This window comes from Bombina bombina, chromosome 7 (assembly GCF_027579735.1).
Source record: "Bombina bombina isolate aBomBom1 chromosome 7, aBomBom1.pri, whole genome shotgun sequence".
NCBI lineage: Eukaryota > Metazoa > Chordata > Amphibia > Anura > Bombinatoridae > Bombina > Bombina bombina.
Window position 1 is genome coordinate 378,971,340 of NC_069505.1, and position 20,795 is coordinate 378,992,134.

Here is a 20,795-nt window from a genome sequence, read left to right on the forward strand (position 1 = left end):
TGAAGAAAAGCTGGAAAGGTTACAGTTATTTACACCCCCAAGGGGATATGATTACATCAGGGCTTGACAAACTAAGGTGCCAGACAGCCACTGGTACCTTGAAATTAGGTCCATTTGGCCCCCAAGCACCCCCTTCACCTGCCACCAGCCTCACCTAAAATTTAGGCTTTTGAGGCTGGTACATTGTTAGGACTTGCAGCAGTGAAATACAAATGCAAGTTTGGCCAAACCCTCCTTTAAAACCTCCACCACCTCCTCTTTACCGATGACACAACATGGGGGAAAGAAGTCAATGTAACTTGATTTCACATGCAATGCCAGTCAGAATCATGGTGGACAGATTGGGTGATCAAATGTCTATCTCATAAGGATGGGCAAAAGCTGCTGGCTCCTAAATTTATGGAATAGGTCTTATATTTTGAACAAATTTGTCGCATCCTGGATTCCATTATACAACATAAAGTCTCTGATTGGCTGATCTGTCAATAGGACTGCACAAAGGACAAGATGTCACCCATTCTCATTCTCCGCCAATTCTCTGCTTAATGAGGTTCTTTTAGAAAATTCAGTATATGCCTTTAAAAAAAGGTCTTTGTGCTTTTTTTGGCAAGGCAGCATATACAGGGGTATAAAAGTTAGTTTTGACAGAATAATAGCTTGCTGATCCGAGGAGAAATCTGATTGACACATTAGAGTCAAGAAGGATTTTTGTTATTTTCCATTTGAGGCACAATTAGAAATAATTTCCGTTTGTTTTCTGCCTTCTTTTAGATTAGCAGTTCTAATAACAAGTTGTAAAAGTTGAATTGGTGGAATTTAGTCTTTTTTCAACCTACAGCTAGGCTCAAAAGCGTGAATGTATCTTGAGATGTATGTAAAAGATTGTTATGAACATTGTTGCAAACACTTCTGCCATCTACTGCGCAAGAAATGTGAGGACAATTGTTATGGGATATGAAAAACAAACAAACAAGTACAATAGCAACAATAATAGATTTTTAGATATAATAAATTGCAGTTCTCTAAGTGAAGATTGCTTGAACTAAACTGTGAGACTGTCCTTGACTATTCTGATTATTAACCCTTAAATTGAGCAAAAGATAATGAGGATTAGATATGAAAAGAAGAGATCAAATGAATAGTTTGAAACGTATATGACAATCAGAGGAAAAATAATGGGACACATATAGATATACATTAAAGGGACATGAAACCCAAATTGTTCTTTTATGATTGAGGTAGAGCATGTGATTTTAAACAACTTTCTAATTTACTTTTTTTTATTATTATAATTATACTTTATTTATAATATGTCAACATATTCCACAGAGCTGTCCATGGGTACAATTGATTTAAGTAAAACATTGATACATTGTTTGGATACATTTCTGGCTAGAAACAAAATTCATGGATATGATTGCTTGTATTAAATAGGTCACCTTTTAGTGGGATTCATTTAAGCTCAATTTGAGATTTTTTTGTAAGTATATTATATTTGTATAGGTTGAACTCAATGGACTTCGGTCTTTTTCCAACCTCGTCTACTATGTTACTATGATACAAGACAAAATTTGATAAACAAATACAGGGTGAATTCAGGGCCCTATTCGTGTGGGGATTTACAATCTAGAAAGGTAGGAGGGCGAGAAACGGGAGGTGAGGACGGCAAGGGTGAGAATGAATACAGAGTTGGATGAGGGCAGTTATTAGGTAGGTGGAAATAATTTGTTAATGAGTTGGGTGATAGGCTTCCCTGAACAAAAATATCTTTAGGAAGCGTTCAAAAGAAGGTGATGGAGGGTATTCAAGTGCATTCCATTATTACCTCATTTGTTTTGTTCTCTTGATATCCTATGTTGAAAAGGATACCTAGGTAGGCTCAGAAACTGCTATTTGGTGTCTGCTCATATATGCCTCATGTTATTGGCTTACCTAATGCATCACGTTTGTTACCCAGTAGTGCATTGCTGCTTCTTCAACTAAGGATACCAAGGAGAATAGAAATAACTTGGAAAGATATTTAAAATAGTATCTGAATCATGAAAGAAAATTTTGGATTTCATGTCCAGATAATAACCGTATATTTAGGTTAATCCACTTTTCTGCTCATGGCCCGTATCCTTAATATTTCTATAGTATGCTATTAAAAATATGTATATAACAAAATTATTAGGAACAGCTTGGTGACTAAATAAAAAGTGTGAGAATACTCCTAAATATCCCTGAAACATTTCACTACTCACAAGGTTGTTAAAGGGACAATGAACCCACATTTTTTATTTTGTGATTCAGATAGAGCATGCAATTTTAAACGACTTTCTAATTTACTCCTATTATCAATTTTTCTTTGTTCTCTTGCTATCTTTATTTGAAAAAGAAGACATCTAAGCTAAGAAGCCAGCCAATTTATGGTTCAGACCTCTGGACAGCACTTGTTTATTGGTGGGTGAATTTATCCACCAATCAGCAAGAACAACCCAGGTTGTTCACCAAAAATGGTCCGGCATCTAAACTTACATTCTTGCTTTTCAAATAAAGATACCAGGAGAATGAAAACAATTTGATAATAGGATTAAATTAGAAAGTTGCTTAAAATTGCATCCTTTATTTGAATCACTAAAGAAAATGTTTGGGTTCAGTGTCCCTTTAAGGTTACAACTGAAGTTAACACCTTGATTGATACTCTTTGCAATGGATAATGGCCCTCAATGATAGCCAGGGGATAAAAGGGATGTAAACATGGCATGGATTCCACAATGTAGGACACATGGAAAGCTATGGGAAAATGGATAGTCCGTGTAGAAAGTTTTCTTAGAGGGAAAATATATAATCCATGGAAAAAGTTATTGCAGCTAAATAAATGCCACATATTAAACCTCCCTTAAAAAATCTACATTGAAAGAATTAAAAGTAATCATATTTCATAGGGTATATCCCACTCACTGATGGGAAATAACTTTTCCTAATAGAGCAAAAGTCAAACACAATAATATATTGACTCATATTTATTGCATTTATGCACAGTGTAGTTTGTAGGATGTGAAATATTGTGGCTATCTATTGTATAGGGCTAATTCATTACATCTCATCACATTATATTTTGCAACTGTTGACTGATACCAATGTAGAAATCATCTAAAATTAGATCAACTTCACTTCCAAGGAGGACAGAGGTTGGAATTACAGAACTGACCACAAATGTTTGCCAAGTGATTGGCATCTTTTTTAAGTCATAACTTCTAAGAAAATGAAGGAAATGACAATTTGTGAGTGATATATCGAATTCCATCACAACCTTGCCTTAGCTTTATGAACCAAATGTAATTTGTAACATTGCTATTGAGCCTGACGAACTCTTCAGAGTAAGTAGATATTTTATACATACATTTACATATATTCTTATTTTTGGGTGTACTTTTAATAACTTACTATATTTTTTTATACTTGTATGTATGTGTATATACATATATATATATATATATATCTGTGTGTATGCAGCAATGTGGCACACACACACACACACACATATATATATATATATATATATATATATATATATATATTATGAAGCCAACACATAAATATATATGCAGGTATAAAACCCTTTATCCAAACTGTTTGGGACTGCAAAAGGTTTCGATTTCGGAATTTTTTGGATTTTTGAATATTTACACCTTTAAAATGGGACTGTTTGGAGGGGGGGTGGGACATAGGGGTCAATTTATCAAGCTCCGTGTCTAAAGACCACTGCTCCATCCTGCTAGTGGCCGATTGGCCGCGAATCTGCAATTCCAACCTCTGTCCTCCTTAGAAGTGAAGTTGATCTAATTTTAGATGATTTCTACATGGTATCAGTCAACAGTTGCAAAATATAATGTGATGAGATGTAATGAATTAGCCCTATACAATAGATAGCCACAATATTCACAAGAACTGCTGGTGCAATGATAAATGCAGAGAGCGTATGCTGTCGGCATTTATCGATGTGCAGCGGACATGATACGCTACATTGTATCATGTCCATCCGCACAATAATAAATAGACCCCCCAAGTGTAAACTACTATATCTTATGTCATTTAGGTAATATTTACATGTCATTATACAGCTTATACGTGTAACCTACAGGTAGTTTTATACCTTTATATAGTTTTATATTATTTGTATTACTTTTGTACACATAGTACCCTCAGAAAGATAGTACAGTACTGTAATAAAAAAGCTAATATTTGTTGTTTGTAAATAAATATAGACTATTATTTGCATTTTAGACCACAAAAAGCAAACCAAAGACTCAGGCAGAGAAGACTGTGATTTACAGGCAGGAAAAAATAGTTTTTTTAAACCATTACTGAGCTGAATATTATGTCTACAGAACATATATGTAAAGACATCAGTCCGATAATAAGAAAAATATAGGCAGAGTTAAAACAGCCAGAGCTATGCAAGGATACCAATGATCCTTTTACTATATTAGAATATGATCTAGCTGAATATGGGGTGTACAGGTGGCTTCTTATTTTGTATTGTATTGTTTAATAACTGTTAAATGTAAAAAGTGTTCATCTAAATCCTTGAGGAAAATATTTGTATATGTAAATTTTAAATGAATATTTAATAGTGTTGCTACAAGTAAATACCTTGTTTACTAATGTATTTGATGTTGCTTTTTATATTTTTTCCAACTTAATAAAACATTAAAAAAGATTATTTTTGTACCCTAAAAATAGTAATAATCTAGTTTAAGACTAAAATTTGTTTTCCCTAAAAAAATATAGTCATAGTTTATCCCAAAACACCTGAATACTCAGATTGCTCTGTCAAAGATGATCTAGTTAAGCTTTAAAATCCAAACTTATTCTGATATCCAGATTTATAATTAATATTTAAAAAAAAAAAATATCAAAATTTACTTTCATTACTAAATTAACTTGTTATCAAATAGAGCAGTTACAATACAAAAATGTTGCAAAAGCACACGACGATCTATATAATGATTATACAGGACACATTGTTCACAGTAATTAGTACAGGTGGCCCTTGTTTTACAACGGTTAAATTTACACCGTTTCAGAATAACAACCTTTTTTTTCCCAGTCATGTGACTGCTATTGAAAAGCATTGAGAAGCAGTGCATTTATTAAAATAGCCACTAGGTGGAGCTGTCCACTTGTGTTGCAGCAAAGCCAAGCAAGCTGAAATTAATTAATTTAACCAGACCAGAGCTATCAAGCAGATTTCAAAGGAACAAGATCTTCCTGTCTATAAATCAGTCCAGATTGGAATGCATAGAAAGAACTGTTTGCAAAAAAATGCAAGTAAAGTCTGTGTTGTGTGATTATTTTATAAGGTTTATAATGCTGTTTAGCAAATGTTTTTGTTCATTTAACTGTTATATCAGATCATGTCCGCTCGCACCATCATAAATAGGCCCCAAATACTGTAACGGAATTTAAGACTGCATGTGGTTATGTATAAGGCTATCTTCAGAATGGATAAACGTTATACATGAGAAGGAAATATGGGCATGCTCATTGGATCTTTTTTTTTTTTGCCATGTATGTTTCTAGACAGACAGAGAGACAGACAGATAGATAGATAGATAGATAAATAGATAAATAAATAGACAGACAGATAGATAGATAGATAGATAGATAGATAGATGATAGATAGATAGATAGATAGATAGATAGATAGAATACTCCATAGAGGTTTTAAAACAAAGAATCAAAAATATATTGTTAAATTAAAATGTTGCGCCATTGTTTAAAACTATTGATATAGTAACACTTCATTCTTTGATATGTGGTTTAGAGGGTTCAAGTGTTAATTTTTCTATCTAGAAATATCCACTAGTTCACTTGCCCCAGACTAGTTAACAATTGCAGTGGATGAGTAAAATGTTATGCCGCTTTAGTTATCACTAACAGTGGACTAGTAACTTTTATTTTACTTACTGGTTACCTATAGTAATATTTATTCAGCCCTGTATCCTGCAGATATACAGACAGACAGACAGACAGACAGACAGACAGACAGACAGACAGATAGATAGATAGATAGATAGATAGATAGATAGATAGATAGATAGATAGTAGAAGTAATTTAATGGCATAATGTCTTCCCAACTCTTATACTTTCCAAATATTTTGCTTATTGGGGCAGGTGAAATAAGAAAATTCTTATAGTAACTAGCTAAGATCACGTCAATTATTATATTCCATAAAGTTTAGAATGTTGAACTTTATGTTTCACTGGTGACAGCAAGTTAAACTGTATGTGATACATTTCATCATTTCTGTGATATCCTTAGACCTATGCAAATATGTTCAATGTTGTTTATCAGAAGTGGCTACAGACTGCACTCTTTGGACATGTGCTCAGTATATTGCATCACTGTAACAGAAATAAGTGTAAATGATGCATGCCATAACCTTGGGACATGCAATATGATATAAACATTATATACCTCTCCCGGTAGGAAAGTATTGCATCAGGTGTATATGCTGGAATGGAAAGCTAATGTTAAGATGCATTGTGGAAACAATAAAGGCATCTTATACACAAAGTCCAATTGAGACTGGATTGTAGTTCATGTTTCATGTCAGCTTGGTTTCTACAATCTTGAATGGATATTCTCATGGCTTTTATTCCCACAGTATTGGTCATTGACCTTCAGGAACTGAAATAAAAAGCAATCAGTGACCTATTTTAGTCCAAGGTTGTGAAATATGCCAGACTTTTTTTTAATGCAACTAAATATTCAACCAAAGACATTGGTCTATAAATATTAGCTAGGCGTAATTAAATGGACCTTAAAGGGACAGTAAAGTCAAAATTAAACTTTCATGATTTAGATAGAGCATTACATATTAAATAACTTTTCAATTGACTTCTGTTGCCTAGTTTGCTTTGTTCTCTTGGTATCCTTTGTTGGAAAGCATATCTAGGTATGCTCAGAGCAGCAATACTCTACTGAAAGCTAGCTACTGATTGGTGGATACACATAAATACCTCTTACTGAATCAGCTAGCCTACGGTAGTGCATTACAGCTTCTTCAACAAAGGATACCAAGAAATTGAAGCAAATTTGACAACTCAAATTTAATTCATACAAATCCCCATCAAATGTTTAATAAATTGTAACAGCTTTTTGCGTTATATATTTTTTTTTAGTTATTTTAACCCAGCATTCCATCACAATAATTGTTAGTGCCTACTAAAAGTCTGGTCCATAAATCACAACTTATCCATAAAGAAACGCTCTAAACTTACTCCTAATGAACCGTAGTCAGGTGTTGCTATTTATGTGAAAAATGTGTTATTTCCTTCTTTACATACACTACTGGGAACCAATGCCATTGGCTCAGCAGATGTGCTCAGCTATTTCACAGGAGTACATTGCTGCTCTGTAGCTGGCATTTGTATTTAATATAAAATGATTATGAGAGAGAGAGAGAGAGAGAGAGTGAGAGAGAGAGAAAAGAGAGAGAAAAGAGAGAGAAAGAGAGAGAAAGAGAGATAGAGAGAGAGAGAGAGAGAGAGAGAGAGAGAGAGAGAGAGAGAGAGAGAGAGAGAAAGAGAGAGAGAGAGTGAGAGAGAGAGAGAGTGAGAGAGAGAGAAAGAGAGAGAGAGAGAGAGAGAGAGAGAGAGAGAGAAAGAGAGAGAGAGAGAGAGAGAGAGAGAGAAAGAGAGAGAGAGAGAGAGAGAGAGAGAGAGAGAGAGTGAGAGAGAGAGAGAGAAAGAGAGAGAGAGAGAGAGAGAGAGAGAGAGAGAAAGAGAGAGAGAGAGAGAGAGAGAGAGAGAGATATAGAGAGAGAGAGAAAGAGAGAGAAAGAGAGTGTGAGAGAGAGAGAGAGAGATAGAGAGAGAGATATAGAGAGAGAGATATAGAGAGAGAGAGAAAGAGAGAGAAAGAGAGTGTGAGAGAGAGAGAGAGAGAGAGAGAGAGAGAGAGAGAGAGAGAATATGAAATATTTAAATAAATAATGTATTACCTGTTTAACCTATTTATGTAAAATACAAATAAAATGGTTGTGTACATTTCTGAATTAAATTCTTTCCTTTATCAGGTTTCATTTTCAAAATGAACTCATGGGTAGATTGTAATCATTTGGAAAAGCTTAACAAATGGGTTATCTGTAAAAATCCCTTTAGCTATTAATGTAGAATTTGGAAGACAAGTCTTAACATGTATTTTTAAAGGATTATTATACCACTTCTCTGTTTTCTATTCAATAATTAAGAATATTTTTAGAATAATAATAATATAAATAATAATTTTTGCACATTATGAATATGTATAGTATATTATCAGATACTAGCATGTATCATAATTTTCTTTCTTTTTTTCTTTTTCTTCCAGAAAATAACAATGGTTGACACAGAAATGCCATTTTGGTCCATGAATTTTGGTGTTAGCTTGGGTGACCTCTCTGGAATTGATGACCATCCCCATGCCTATGATATAAAACCATTCACAACAGTAGACTTTTCTAGTATTTCTACCCAACAGTATGAAGATATTCTTGATGACAAAAGTTTTATCAACAAAAATGACCAGTCGACATATGACTTTAAGTATGATCTGAAGCTACAAGAATGCCAAAGTATGATTCTCATTTATGTTCCAGGCCCATCTTGTGTAATGTCCAGGATACAGATCACTCTTTATTTAGCTAGTTGCTGCTATAGACGCATATTATTTTTATAGAATGGTTACAAGTAGGGTTGCCTTCTTTGCTCTACCTCTATCAATTCCAAACAATTAGAAGCCTTATATCTGAGTTAATCAAGTCACTCAAATTACATTTTATTTAGATTAAAACAGAAAAAATAATAAACTAAAATATATAGTTTGGTGAACTGGTATCTATGAATACCCTAAAGTTTACTTTTATTTAAAACATTGTTTCCATGCACTTTGTAATACATGGTGAGGGTTAAAGGGACACTAAACCCCAAAATTTTCTGTCATGATTCAGGTAGAGAATAAAATTTTAAATAACTTTCCAATTTACTTCTATTAGCTAATTTGCTTCATTCTTTAGATATTCTTTGTTGAAGAAATAGTGATGTACATGGGGGAGCCAATCACACAAGGCATCTATGTGCAACCACCAATCAGCAGCTACCAAGCCTATCTAGATATGCTTTTCAGCAAAGGATATCAAGAGAATGAAGCAAATTAGCTAATAGAAGTAAAATAGAAAGTTGATTAAAATTGCATGGTCTTTCTAAATCACGAAAGAAAAAAATTGGGTTTTATGTCCCTTTAAGACTAAAAATTTCATGTCCCTCTTGTCAAAATTAAACTTTCATGATTAAGATAGGGCATGTAAATTTAAACAACCTTCCAATTTACTTTTATCAGCAAATTTGCTTTGTTCTCTTGGTATTGTTTGTTGAAATCTAAACCTAGGTAGGCTCATATGCTAATTTCTAAGCCCTTGAAGGCTGCCTCTTATCTCAGGGCATTTTGACAGTTTTTCACAGCTAGGCTGCGCTAGTTCATGTGTGCCATATAGATAACATTGTGCTTACTTCTGCACTGATTGGCTAAAATGCAAGTCTGTCAAAAGAACTGAGATAAGGGGGCTGTCTGCAGAGGATTAGATACAAGGTAATCACAGAGGTAAAAAGTATATTAATATAACTGTGTTGGTTATGCAAAACTGGGGAATGGTAACAATTGGACAATAAAACATTAGACTGTCCGTTTAATAATGAAACTTTATGAGAAGTCCTCACCTACAATTTCTCATCCGTTTGTTTAAAGGTACATTGTACTCTAAAATTGTCTTTAATGTGTTCTTCATGTTCCAGTTTACCTGCTGGATTGCATTTTTTTTAATTCAAACTGTTCCTTTACCCTTATTTTGATACTTTAAATAGCTGATTTGCAGAAACCACCCCTTACACTAAAAATATGAATAACAAGTGTATTCTCGGTAGAAAAACTTTGTAAACCGGAGTCAATAGCACTAATTCATCTCCCAGAGGGGCTAGTAGAGACAGAGATTACTGTATCTGAAATAGCTGTTTGTGCTCAACCATAATTAGCATTTCAATAACTAATAATTAGGATGTGTGTGTTAGTACAAACATAACTTTAGCAGGTCTGCTTTACCTGCAGCCTCAGCCTATTTTGTTAGGTGTGTCCTACAGAACAACAGATGATGGTTTTATCCCCTTGCACCATATGGAAGAATGTACTACGTCACACAGTACTTTGCCCAGCGTACTGTGTACTGTATTGACGTAGTACCTATGTTCAGCATAGAGTTGCACTCTGCAGTCCCCAATGTCAATATTATTTATATTATCGTATTTGACGGCCAAATAGTGGCATAAAATATACCAAAACTGTACTAGATCAATACATTTGGTTGTCTACTTTAAAACTATATATAGTTTACATAGATAAATAAAATAAACAAGGCTCTATTTCTGTTTAAATTGAGTGATAGAAAACATGCTAAAAATTCTTTGGTACTTTGGGCAAATTTGTCTCTGAAATTCCCAGCAACCAAGGAGTTAATGAGCAAAAACAGCTATTTCAAATAGAAAAATAAACACAAAGGAACAACTTATTGTACATGTCCTACTCTGCAGTAGGCACAAGTTATTTTGAACACTTTAAGTGGACAACATTTATAGTACAGTGTCCCTTTAACATGGTGGTGGTGCACCTTATATTACAGATACCTTCCTGATTATCTTTGTATTATGTATGTTAAAGTAAATATTGGGAATCAGAGGTTTATTTAAAGGGGCAGTAAATACCTTAATATTTTTATATAAAATGTTTAGTTATACATAATAAAACAACTTTGCAATATAATTTCATTATTTATTTTGCCTCCTTTGCATGTAATTAAGCTCTGAAAATTGGGCAATTTCTAATTCTCAGAAATTGAAATGCACCTACTGATCTCTCAAAACTAACCCTGCTACATATATGTCCCTAATTGGCTTTATCTGATGACAGCTGCAAAACAAAGCATTTATACTAACTTTATGACTGTGACTTTAGCCTTGTTGTCTGTGGACTAAAGCCCCCATTGACTCCTTCAAATAAGGCAAATTTTGGGTTTAATTGCAGTAAAAATATGTTAATTTGTTTTAAAAACATTAAAACTTGGCTGATATGTTATTCTATGGCAACACAGCAGAAATGTCTTCTAATTACAATGGGCAACATTACAAGTCGCACAGTGAATCAGTTAGGAAATCTCTGCCCACGTTATGGCTTTTTCACATTTGGCATTTCGCAGCTATTACAAGTACCAAAATCTTACTTTTCGCGCGCATTATGCTGCGTATTTCAAACAGCCAAATCATGTGCCCCTTCATGTATTCCCCATAGAAGTCAATGGAGAAGACAAATAGAAAAGAATAAAACCTCTCATCTGTTGCACAAAGCCCATGACGTATTCTCCTCGAAAAGTGTACATGAAAAAGCGAATATTTCATATTGTGAAAATGTTTTCGTAACGGAATATGTTCTATTTATTTAAAAATAAATATTTCTCTATATACGTGATGATTGTTGGATTGATATTTATATCTATTTATTGCGAGATATGTATATGAATAAAAATATGTCTAGATATCTTGAGATCTATATGCGAATATCTCTTTTAAATTCCCTCTGAGATATTTTTTAATGTGCATAAGATTGTAATGTAAAATATTTTCATCATCTCCATAGTTAAACATATTTCTATAAATAAATGCATGTTTCTCTATGTATGTGTATGTATGTCAATGTAAAATCCCTGCGTCTGCTTTTTTTTCCTAACACCCGCGTGTGCAATTGCTATTTTTCCACACTTGCAATATCAAGGCAATGAACATTCCTTGCAAAAAGACCATATTGCGCACAGGAAAGACATACCACGCAACTTGTAATCTTGCCCAATATGCTTACTGTCCCTTTAACAGCAAATTTTACCAAGGGTGTTCAAAACACTTATTAGGAAGTAGTTATAATTCTTTCAAGGTTTTTTTTTTTTTTTCGTGAGTTCATGTACGTACTGTGTATGTGCTTTACATCAGGTGTTCAGAATACAGTAAATTATAACTGGTCACCCATGCTTAGAGGCAAGTTCAAAAAGGTCATGTGTGAGAAGAGTAGTTCATGCTTGTTATGAGACTTACATTACGCATTACAATTTGAAGCTTGCAGTGACATGAAAATAATAATTAGTATCTTTGTGAGTGCACATAATTACATTTAAATGGATATTCTAGCAAATATGGAAAAACACTTATATTTGAAAAAATGCATTTTGTAAAGGTTATTACTGAATATTATTTTTATTTTTTTTCATACATGTACTGTATATATATTGTTTCTATTTGAATTTGACATGAACAGATTTTATTAGAATGTCCCTTTAAATCATGAAAATATAACAATGTCTTAAGAGGCCCTAGCAAGGAACAATGCATTATGGGCCAGATTACAAGTGGAGCACTATTTACCGCTTCCGCTAGAGCGCTAACTGCGCTAGAAGTAATCTTTTTGTACGGGTCGGGATGCACTGGTATTATGAGTTGAAAGTAAAAAGCTATCGTGCATGCGCTAACCCGACGCACGCAAACAGGTTAAGACAGGAAAATATGAATATTTCACATTCCAATGTTCTGCACTTAGCAGAATATGTTTTATTTACTCATAAATACATATTTTTATATATGATGGTATTTTGGTACAATATATATATATATATATATATATATATATATATATATATCTCCAATGCACTTATCTATATATGTCTTTATGTGTACATATGTATTTATGTATTTATATATGTCTGTAAATACATATATAAATACATATATATATATATATAAACATCTTTTTTTAACAGCTGAGATCTCATATCTTTGAGCCTTTATAACTTTTTTGTGCAATATATTTTTTTTATTACAAAGTGTTATTATGACTGTACTCCGTAATGTTTTTTTGATGTGTTTTGTGTAACTTTTTAATTTCTCAAAACAGATAACCACAGCTCTGAGATCGCGGTAATGATTCTAGTGTAAATCATGATTGCGCAAATGTTTGTGCACCACTTGTAATCTTGCCTATTATCATTAATTTAAAAACACTTATATAGAATGCTTCTTGTAAAAGTTTTGTGCTTAAATGAATGCTATTTAAACACATTACAATACACTTTGCATTTAAAAAAAAATTATGTTACAGCTGTTTTTTTAAAGCCAACAGGGAAGTTCATATTTCTTTTTAATCAGGCCTTATTCAAAATTAAATTTTCATGATTTAGATAAAGCATGTAATTGTAAACAACTTTTAATTTATATCTGTTATGAAACTGTTCATTTGGTATCTTTTGTTGAAGAGCATACCATTTGTAGAATTAAGAGTGTGTTTGTGTCCTGAGCACTTCTGTATTGGTAGACGACACTCCTCACAAGACAAAAAAAACAACAAAAATCATTACAGGAACATTCTTAAAAAAAAATGTAATGCAAAAAAGAAAATAATATTAATTCCCCCTGAAACAATAAAAAACACCAGAATTTTTGTTGTTTAAAAAGATAGATAAACCCTGTATTACCCATTACCCAGTTTTGCATAACCAACCAACAAATTTATAATAATACACGTTTTACCCCTGTAATTACATTGTATCTGAGCGACTGCAAACTGCCCTCTTATTTCAGTTCTTTTGACAGACTTGCATTTTAGCCAATCAGTGCTGTCTCCTAGGAAACTTCACGTGCGTGAGCTCAATATTATCTATATGACACACATAAACTAACGCCCTCTAGTGGTGTAAAACTGTCAAAATGCATTCAGATTAGAGGCAGCCTTCAAGGTCTAGGAAATTAGCATATAAAGCCTACCTAGGTTTAGCTTTCAACTAAGAATACTAAGGGGACAAAGCAAAATTGGTGATAATAGTAAATTGGAAAGTTGTTTAAAAATACATGCCCTATCTGAATAATGAAAGTTTATTTTGGACTTGACTGTCCCTTTAAGCTTCTTTATCAAAATGGATAATTAAAGAAAAACCTGTAGTGTTCTGTTAAACATTAATAATATTAGCCACACAGTAACATTTTCTTGATTGTGTCTGTTGTGGAAGTATAGTAAGTTATTATTCGAAATGTAAATCAGAAATAAATAATCCAACTGTTATTTTTTAAATAGATATGGAGGCTTTTAAACAATTGCGTAAAAATAATTTAGGACAACGATGTAATGTGATGTATCAGAATATTTAATCAATTGTAGTGCTCATGTATTTCATTGCCAATGTAGCTGTACACTTAGGACTAGATTACAAGTGGCGCCCTAACGTTAGTGGGTACGCAATATTGAAATATCGTGCCCTTGCTAACTTGCATGCATATTACATGTCGAAAGTAAAGGTGACCTTACAAGTGAAACTAAATTTGCGCTTGTCAGGTTAGCGCAACTGAAATCCTCACTTAAAGTGTTAAGGCTAAATTTAAACTCACCAAACGCAACATAAAAATACATTTAAATAAAGTGTTACATATATATACACTATCTAATATAAAATATTCACATAAATATTAAAAAAAAGTTATAAGGGTTAAAAGGTATATGGTATATGACAAGGTATTTCAAAAGGAAAAGGCTATAATGTATATATACATACATGTCTAAATATGTGTATGATTTTTTTTTGTAAAGTGTATATAGATATGTATATATGTGTATACATGTGATTGTTTATATGTGCATATATATATATATATATATGTATATATGTGTACATGTAAATATAGTTGGGTTAGCGCAGTTGGTCTAATGCGTGTCGGGTTTGTGTGTTTTTTTCACTTTGCACGCTCCGTTAAAGTCTGTGGAGAGCAGAAGTTAACGCAGTTGCGATATCCAAAGTCCTGAATTTAGTGTGCATTGACTTTCACTCGCACACAAACAATTTACTTTCAACTCTTGTGAAATGCTGGTGCAGTGCTGAATACCGAGAGCGTATTGCTCTCCGTATTCAGCGAAGTCTGGCGGACCTGATCCGCACTGTCGGATCAGGTCCGCCAGACTTTGGTAAATAGAGGCCTAAGCCTAATAGTATCACGCAAAATGTCTAATTCAGTGGTTTACCTCATTAGAAAACAAAATGTCTACCTTATCTTACATCCATAAATGGAATTTGCCGTAACTGCATTGAAACTTTTCACCTCAGTCTCAAAAACTTAGAAAGTCTAGATTAAATGTTTAATCATTTTCTTGGATTTGGATAAGTTAATGAAGTAATTTCTTGATTATTTTATTTTTTTCTCACAGACACAATAAAATTAGAGCCTCCTTCACCTCCTTATTATTCTGACAAAACACAGTCCTTCAACAAAAGTCAGGAAGATGGCTCCAATTCTTTTATGGCCATTGAGTGCAGAGTTTGTGGAGACAAGGCTTCAGGGTTCCACTATGGCGTTCATGCTTGTGAAGGTTGTAAGGTACTGTCAATTGGGAGTCTGATCTGTATACCTTTACCCAGAATTCCACTGCTCCTGTGGAATAACTTTTTTTTTATGAGAAAAAGTCACATGATTTGTTTGGATATGCTACAATGAGATCTATTTTCTGCCTTTTTGGTTTTGAGTAAAGTTACCTTTTCTTGTATCTATTCGCTATTAATACAATACTGTAAGTTGTCCCTATGGGCTCGATTTATCAAGCCCCTACGGCTGCAAGTTCTCACAAGAACTTGCTCGCCGTAATGTATCAAGCAGCGGTCTAAGCTCTCCTCTGACCGAGGAGATTGACAGCTCCTGCCCGCGCATGATTGGCTGTGCGCGGGCAGGGGGCGGGATTGCACGCAAGCGCAAAATTGCAATGTTGATTACCTGCGGGTAATTTCGCCCAGCCACAGGCGAGCTGAGGCGTACAGGGGCGCGTATATGTGCCCCTGCACGCCTCAGCTTTGATAAATCTAACCCTATGTATTTCCACTTAGTCCACTAGTCCCAGATGAGTAAGAAATTGCAGTGGATTTGTCCTATCTTAAACATTCAGAGGACTGCTAACATTTCTCTCCTGACTAGCAAATAGCGATGGCTGATTGTGGTGAAAGTGCGAATCGCTTGGTATAATAAATAGTCCTGTTGAATGTTATTTCCGGTTTTCGAATGTTACTTTCATGTTCATAATTAGATCAAATATATCCACATTCCAAATTTCACATGTAACATTTGGTTTAAAGGGACGCTAAACCCAATTTTTGTCCTTCATGATTCAGATAGAGCATGCAATTTTAAGCAACTTTCTAATTTACTAAAATGATCAAATTTTCCTCATTCTCTTGCTATCTTTATTTGAAAAGCAGGAATCGAAGCTAAGGAGCTGGTCCATTTATCGTTCAGCACCCTGGGTAGCACTTGCTAATTGATTGATACATTCAAGCACCTTTCAGCAAGCGATACCCAGGTGCTGAACAAAAATGGGTCGGCTCCTAAGCTTACATTCTTGCTTTTATAAACAAAATTCCAAGAGAGCGAAGAAAAGTAAATTAGAAAGTTGCTTTAAACTGCCTGCTCTATCGGAATCATGAAGGAAAAAAATGTGGTTGAGTGTCCCTTTAACAAATATTATTCAGAGGTTCCATAGTTCATGTGGTAGGGAATTTAATAGATTGATACATAATAGATACAAATATTTTTATTCAAATTTTCCTATTTTGAATATTGCATCATTCGAATATTACATTGAAAGAGAGCATTAGAAATACCATTACATTAAACGAATGTTAGAAATTTGTACAAACATTCAAAATTCCCACAAATGAATGTGTTAGAATTTGTTTTATTTTTCGAATTTGCACATACCTACTAGTAAACTATAGTGATATTTTAACACCAGTATATATATATACTGATAGATAGATTATATCATGTAGTCTTTATATGCAAACGCAGCAAGACTATGGGGCATATCTATCAAGCACCGTTCTGAGCTTGAAGCCCTGTGTTTCTGAGCAGACGGACAGAGATCACCACAATTCAATACGATCCAATACGATCAGGTTGATTGACACCCCCCTGCTGGTGGCCGATTGGCCGCGAATCTGCAGGGGACGGCGTTGCAAAGCTGAATACGGAGAGTGTATTGCTCTCTGCATTCAGCACGGTCTGTCGATCCTGATCCGCACTGTCCGATCAGGTCCGACAGACCTTTGTTAAATATCCCCCTATGTGAGAGAAAATATTTAATATAGAGAAAAGTATTTCTGCTCACAAATGAAAGGGACGATTTATTAAGTGTCGGACATGACCGCTGTTCTTAACTGCTGTTTCCGGCAGAAACAGCTGCATTAGGCATCATTCGTCCGATAATAAATCGGCCCCAAAGTGTATTGAATAAATACTTTACATTTACTTATATTACCATTACCCATGATGTTTCTTATATATGTTATTTCTCTTAAAGGGATTCTTCAGAAGAACAATACGGTTAAAACTTGTTTATGAGAGATGTGATCTGAACTGTAGGATTCACAAGAAGAGCAGAAATAAATGTCAGTACTGCAGGTTCCAGAAGTGTCTCTCGGTTGGCATGTCCCATAATGGTGAGTATCCAACATTACAATACAGAGTACATTCCATATAGCATCAATTCTATTATAAAAATAACATAATAGATACTTAAGCACCTTAAATATGTGATTTCGTCAATTGTATATATGTAAATCACATATATAATATATATCAGCAACTAAGCAAAACATTGCAAAATATCTGTATACAAAAGAAAAGTTTTGAAATCGTTTAATGCTCTCATTTTTTAGGTACAATTTATCAGGTTTTACAAATCAAGAACAATTTAGGGATTCACTCCTTGAAAAGTCTAATGTTCCTGGGTTCCTGGCCAATTAGAGACAGGTGTGAATAATTTTGTGCTCTGATCTAACCAATCACTACGTGGTATGTTTTAGATCCAACATACATGTATAAGGGGACCAAAAAAAGCACAATTTGCAGAAGCTGGCAAAATACATAATTTGTTTATATGGCAATGCTGTTTTATTTTTCTTATTTAAACATTTAATGAGGGTTCTGTTTTTTAAGAATTCTCTCTTATAGACAGACTTTCATAGTCTTCATTACATTATTTAACCCCTTAGTGACAGACCATTTTTAAATTTTCTTACAGTTGAGGACCAGGGCTATTTTTACATTTCTGAGGTGTTTGTGTTAAGCTGTAATTTTCCTCTTACTCATTTACTGTACCCACACATATTATATATATATTTTTTCGCACCATTAAATTGACTTTCTAAATATATCATTATTTTCGTCATATCATATAATTTACTATAAAAAAAATATAAAATATAATGAAAAAAATTACCCCCAAAATCTGTTACACATCTACAACCACCAAAAAACACCCAAGCTAAATAGTTTCTAAATTTTGTCCTGAGTTTAGAAATACCCAATGTTTACATGTTCTTTAGGGCAATAAGTACAAGTAGCACTTTGCTATTTCCAAACCATTTTTTATTCAAAATTAGCGATAGTTACATTGGAACACTGATATCTGTCAGGAATCCCTAAAAAAACCTTCACATGTATATATTTTTTTAGTAGACAACCCAAAGTATTGATCTAGGCCCTTTTTTTTTTATTTCATGCCACCGTTTCACTGCCAAATGCGATCAAATAAGAAAAATTGTTAACTTTTTCACTATCTTTAGGTTTCTCACTGAAATTATTTACAAACAGCTTGTGCAATTATGGCACAAATGGTTGTAAATTATTCTCTGGGATCCCCTTTTTTCAGAAATAGCAGACATATGGCTTTGGCATTGCTTTTTGGTAATTAGAAGGCGGCTAAATGCCACTGCGCACCAAACTTGTATTATACCCAGCAGTGAAGGGGTTAATTAGGTAGCTTGTAGGGTAAATTTTAACTTTAGTGTAGAGATCATCCTCCCACCTGACACATCCCACCCCCTGATCCCTCCCTGACCCCTCTCAAACAGCTCTCTTCCCTCCTCCACCTCACAATTGTCACGGCCATCTTAAGTACTGGCAAAAAGTCTGCCAGTACAAAGATAAAATGTTTCTTTTTTTTTTATTATTATTATATAATTTCTGCAGTATAGGATCCCCCTTACCACCCAACCTCCCTGAGCCCCCCCAAACAGCTCTCTAACCCTTCCCCCTCTACCTATTTGCCGCCATCTTAGGTACTGGCAGCTGTCTGCCAGTACCCAGTTTGCTATATATTATTGTTGTTTTTATGTAAAAAAAAAAACATTCCGTAGTGTAGCTGCCCCCCCATTAGCAAACTCCCCTCCCACATCCCTTTACAAACATGGATCCCACATAGGATCCCCCTCTCTTCCTTCTCCCTCCTTCCCACTGCCGTGATCGATGTAGCCTGGTGTAGCGGTCCCGCCACCCTTCACGCTTCCTTCCGCCCTCCTCCCGCCTCCTCCAGTGATAGGCCGCCCACCTGCCTCCCTCCAAGCCCTCCCACACCACCAACGATCGCCACTATTGCTGGCCGATGCAGAGAAGGCTACAGAGTGTCTCTCTCTGCATCGGTTGCATAGAAAAGGGTATTGCACAATGCCTCAATATCGAGGCATCGTTGCAATACCCTGAAAGCGGCTGGAAGCGATTCCACCACTTGAAACCCCTGAGGATGTACCAGGCACGTCCTTGTTCGTTAACGACCGTTTTTTGTAGGACGTGTCTGGTATGTCCTTGGTCGTTAAGGGGTTAAATGGGCATGAAACCCAACATTTTTCTGTCATGATTCAGACAGAGCATACTATTTTAAACAACTTTACAATTTACTTCTATTAGGTCATTTGCTTTGTTCTTTGGGTATTTTTTGTTGAAAAACATACTTAGGTATGTTCAGGAGCTGCTGATTGGTGGCTGTACACATGTGACTCTTGTCATTGGCTTACTGGTGTGTTCAGCTTGCTCCCTGTAGTGCATTGCTGCTCCTTCAGTAAAGGATACCAAGAGAGTGAAATAAAATGTTTGGGATTCATGTCTCTTTAAATAAAAGTATCACATTATAGTGCTGCTGGGAAGTCATACTTTATGAGGATCCAGCCTAACTATTTTCATCAAAAAAAGATTTCATTCAGAAATTTTTGCAAATCTCAAACTTTTGAACAGATAAGATAAGAAAACCTTATAATTTCACCTTCTCAATAATAGAACAATTAGATCAAAGTGTTTTTTTCAGAAGGGAAATTAGTGCTGATGAATTACTGATGCCCCAAAGCTTGTTGTGTGAAGTCTAGTCAGATCTACATCTATGACCAGTAGGCATATTTTAGTGACTTATACACAAAGCAACTTCATCTATAGTTATGTTCTGTCACTGCCTGCAGCCCACAAAAATACATCTGGTTTACAAGAATAAAAATATTAGGGAAAAGATCTGAACACTGCATCACACGACCAGTTAGGTAGCTGCCCCATTTAGACAAAGGCCCCCTAGGCATCTGCCTACATTGTCTAATGACAAATCAAGCTGTGTTCAAAAGTACATGCAATACACAAGGGATACAATTTCACAATGAGAGTTGGAAATGTGTTGTCCTCCAGCTATGTTGAAATTAAACAATCAAAAAGATGTGATTTTTTTTTATATTACTCTGTTTGCTTTTATATCATTTTTTTGGAAGTTGTTGGCATCATAAATGTATAGAGAGTGGATAAACACGTTTATTTAACATTTCAGTGTGTTACTTAAAGGGACAATCACGTCAAAATTAAACTTTCATAATTCAGATAGCGTTTGCAATTT

The 20,795-nt window shown here is 34.5% G+C and overlaps 1 protein-coding gene across 2 annotated transcripts in view; it reads left to right on the forward strand.

Annotated features, from left to right (window-relative positions):
• The window catches only part of PPARG (peroxisome proliferator activated receptor gamma), a 113,247-nt gene that overhangs the window by 38,717 nt on the left and 53,735 nt on the right, over nt 1–20,795 (forward strand). Inside the window, exons 2-4 of one of the 2 annotated variants that reach the window (XM_053689013.1) lie at nt 8,364–8,607; nt 15,309–15,478; nt 17,448–17,586. In XM_053689013.1, coding sequence (XP_053544988.1) covers nt 8,373–8,607; nt 15,309–15,478; nt 17,448–17,586 — 544 coding nt within the window. In that variant the 5' untranslated portion in view covers nt 8,364–8,372. Of the gene's footprint in view, nt 1–8,363; nt 8,608–15,308; nt 15,479–17,447; nt 17,587–20,795 lie in introns of those variants that run through there. The other variant, XM_053689014.1, reaches the window with a different exon arrangement.